Here is a 2,582-nt window from a genome sequence, read left to right as displayed (position 1 = left end):
CTCTTCGGGGCTGTCTTAGGGCTGAGAGTTCCCATCTTCCTTCTGGAGGCATCATAAATTAAACAGATTTCTGGCAGTCTGTGTCCCTCCTGTCTTCCTTGAGTGTAATTCCTAGAAAGGAGAGGTGTTTCTCATTGTTCGGGAGAGAGTTCCAATGGCTTTGTAGGAGGACATGTATAGTTCATAGCAACTACGCCCCCTTGGCATGAAACGTGTCCTCAGATTTCATGTTCCCCATGGGAACGTCAGCATCGCTGTCAAAGGATATTACATAGCAGAGATAACTGGTTGGTCAGAGATGTCAGGTTGGTCATCCAAGCGCTTCACAGACATTCCCCTGCGTTTCAGCTCAACACAGGTTCGCCTTTGAAAATGGGGGTTCACCACCACAGCAGTGCTGGAGGAACCTGGGGACCTGCCAAGCTCAGGGGTGGCTGAGTTGCAGTGGTACAGTATCCATGCCGGCTCTTCGTTGTAGAAGTGCCCATATCTTGAGTGCACAGGGTCCTCCTGGCTGCTGGACATGGGATTAAACATTAAATAAGAGAGAGAAAGAGGTGTTGAGCTCCGTGGGAGCTGGTGGGTGGCCCATTGGGTCACTAGCCTTTGCTTGAGCCTTCTTTCTTGGTGGCATTTGTCGTAACTGCAGACGAGCTTTGGGTTGAGCACGAGCTTTGGGTTGAACACAAGGTTCAGTTCCCACATGAGCAAAGCCGATGGGTGGGAAGAGCCATTTGCTTACCCTCCATAGCTGTCTTCTCCCAGGCGGTCACAGCAAACCCTGACTTCTCCTATTCTTTCCCCTCAGATGCCAGTACGTCGCCTGATGCCATGAAGAGGAGCCACTGGTGCAACGTGGCCTATTGGGAGCACCGGACGCGTGTCGGCCGCCTCTACACAGTGTACGAACAGTCTGTCAGTATATTTTATGACCTACCTCAAGGAAACGGCTTCTGCCTCGGACAGCTAAACCTGGAAAACAGGAGTGAGACTGTGAGAAGGACTCGAAGTAAAATCGGCTACGGGATTTTACTTAGCAAAGAACCAGACGGTGTGTGGGCTTACAACCGCAGCGAGCATCCCATCTTCGTAAACTCCCCGACACTGGACATCCCCAACTGTAGGACTTTGATAGTGCGCAAGGTGATGCCGGGCTATTCCATCAAGGTGTTTGACTACGAGAAGTCCTGCCTCTTGCAGCACACGGCCGATCTGGATTACGCGGACGGGCCCTACGACCCGAACAGCGTGCGGATTAGCTTCGCCAAAGGCTGGGGACCGTGTTACTCGAGACAGTTTATCACGTCGTGTCCTTGTTGGCTGGAGATTTTACTCAGTAACAACCGATAACAGTCAGCCTCTGACGAAAGGAAAAAGAAAAAAAAAAAGACACAGACTATCCCAAATATCATCTACCTAGATTTAATATAAAGTTTTATATATTATATGAAAATATATATTATACTTGTAATTATGGAGTCATTTTTACAATGTAATTATTTATGTATGGTGCAATGTGTATATGGACAAAAAACAGAAAATGCACTTTGGCTTATATAATTCTTTCAATACAGATTTTTTTAAAAAAGAAAAATTATACAGCAAAAATAGGAGAAAGCCCTAATTTTGATGTATGGTTTTTTGAAATATTATTAATACCCAGACAAAAAGCTAATACCAGTCACTCATTGATAATAAAGTATTCGCATAATAGGGGGGGGGTTTAATTGTCTTTTTTCTCTCCCCCCCTGACTGAAGTCCGCAGCAGTGTCTGCTCAGGCGCTCTGCAGTCAGGGGGGGTTTCCAGAGGGGCGACCACTGTCTCCCAGCTCAGCCAGGACCCTTAGAAAAACAGTAAATGAGTTGCTGGAAGGCTGCAGTTGTCTCCAAGAGGAGGGTAAATGAGGACAATTAGAGAGCCAGGGAGCAAACGGAGAAGGTGTGAGGAAGATCTCCTGTAGCTGTTCTTGCTTGGGGCTCTGGTCTCTCTGATAACACAAAACATGAGGGGGACATCATGAAGATGAGCGTGCGTGTTCGTGTTGCTGCAAATTGATGGGTACCAATGCAAACTGATGGGTATCAGTGCTGGTGGGAAGAGCAGAATAGACAGTGGCCCTAAAAGCTGCCCAGTAGGACCAGTTTGCATTGTCAGCCTTGCACAGGGATTATCCCTCTGAGTCCGGGATCTCCCAGACGTGTTCGATGGTTGAGAAACAAATGGTGGTTTTGGGCAACTCATGGTTGGGTGGATCCTCAGTTGGAGACACCAGAGCGTGGCCTGAATTGTGGGAACCTCTCCAGAACTTCAAGGCGGAGGTGAGTTGGATGAGTTGTGGGCACATTTGTCATGTACCTCTCCCAGCCTGTCATCCAGGCAATAAACTGACACAGAATTGTTTGGGAAGAACATATTTGCTCTGAGGAGCAGTTGCAGCTAGAAGAAGTCCTGGTCAAATGTGCTTGTCTCAGCTGATTTACTTTCTCTGGAAATCCTGGGTAAAATCAGGTACTTTGCTGACTTCTGTGTGAGCTTCATCACTGTCAGCGCTGTAGCACCCATGTGCTTGCATGGGCAGGTT

The 2,582-nt window shown here is 47.8% G+C and overlaps 1 protein-coding gene across 1 annotated transcript in view; it reads left to right on the top strand.

Moving 5' to 3' along the window:
- The window catches only part of SMAD6 (SMAD family member 6), a 43,187-nt gene extending 41,480 nt beyond the window's left edge, over positions 1-1,707 (top strand). Inside the window, exon 4 of the mRNA XM_009887314.1 lies at positions 809-1,707. Within this exon, the coding sequence (XP_009885616.1) occupies positions 809-1,350 (542 nt within the window). The 3' untranslated portion in view covers positions 1,351-1,707. The remainder of the gene's footprint in view (positions 1-808) is intronic.
- Positions 1,708-2,582: the final 875 nt, after the last annotated feature.

The sequence above is a fragment of the Charadrius vociferus genome, unplaced genomic scaffold, assembly GCF_000708025.1.
Source record: "Charadrius vociferus isolate BGI_N301 unplaced genomic scaffold, ASM70802v2 scaffold190, whole genome shotgun sequence".
Classification (NCBI taxonomy): domain Eukaryota; kingdom Metazoa; phylum Chordata; class Aves; order Charadriiformes; family Charadriidae; genus Charadrius; species Charadrius vociferus.
The sequence above is the reverse complement of the archived record's forward strand: the minus strand, read 5'-3'. Positions and strand labels throughout refer to the sequence as shown.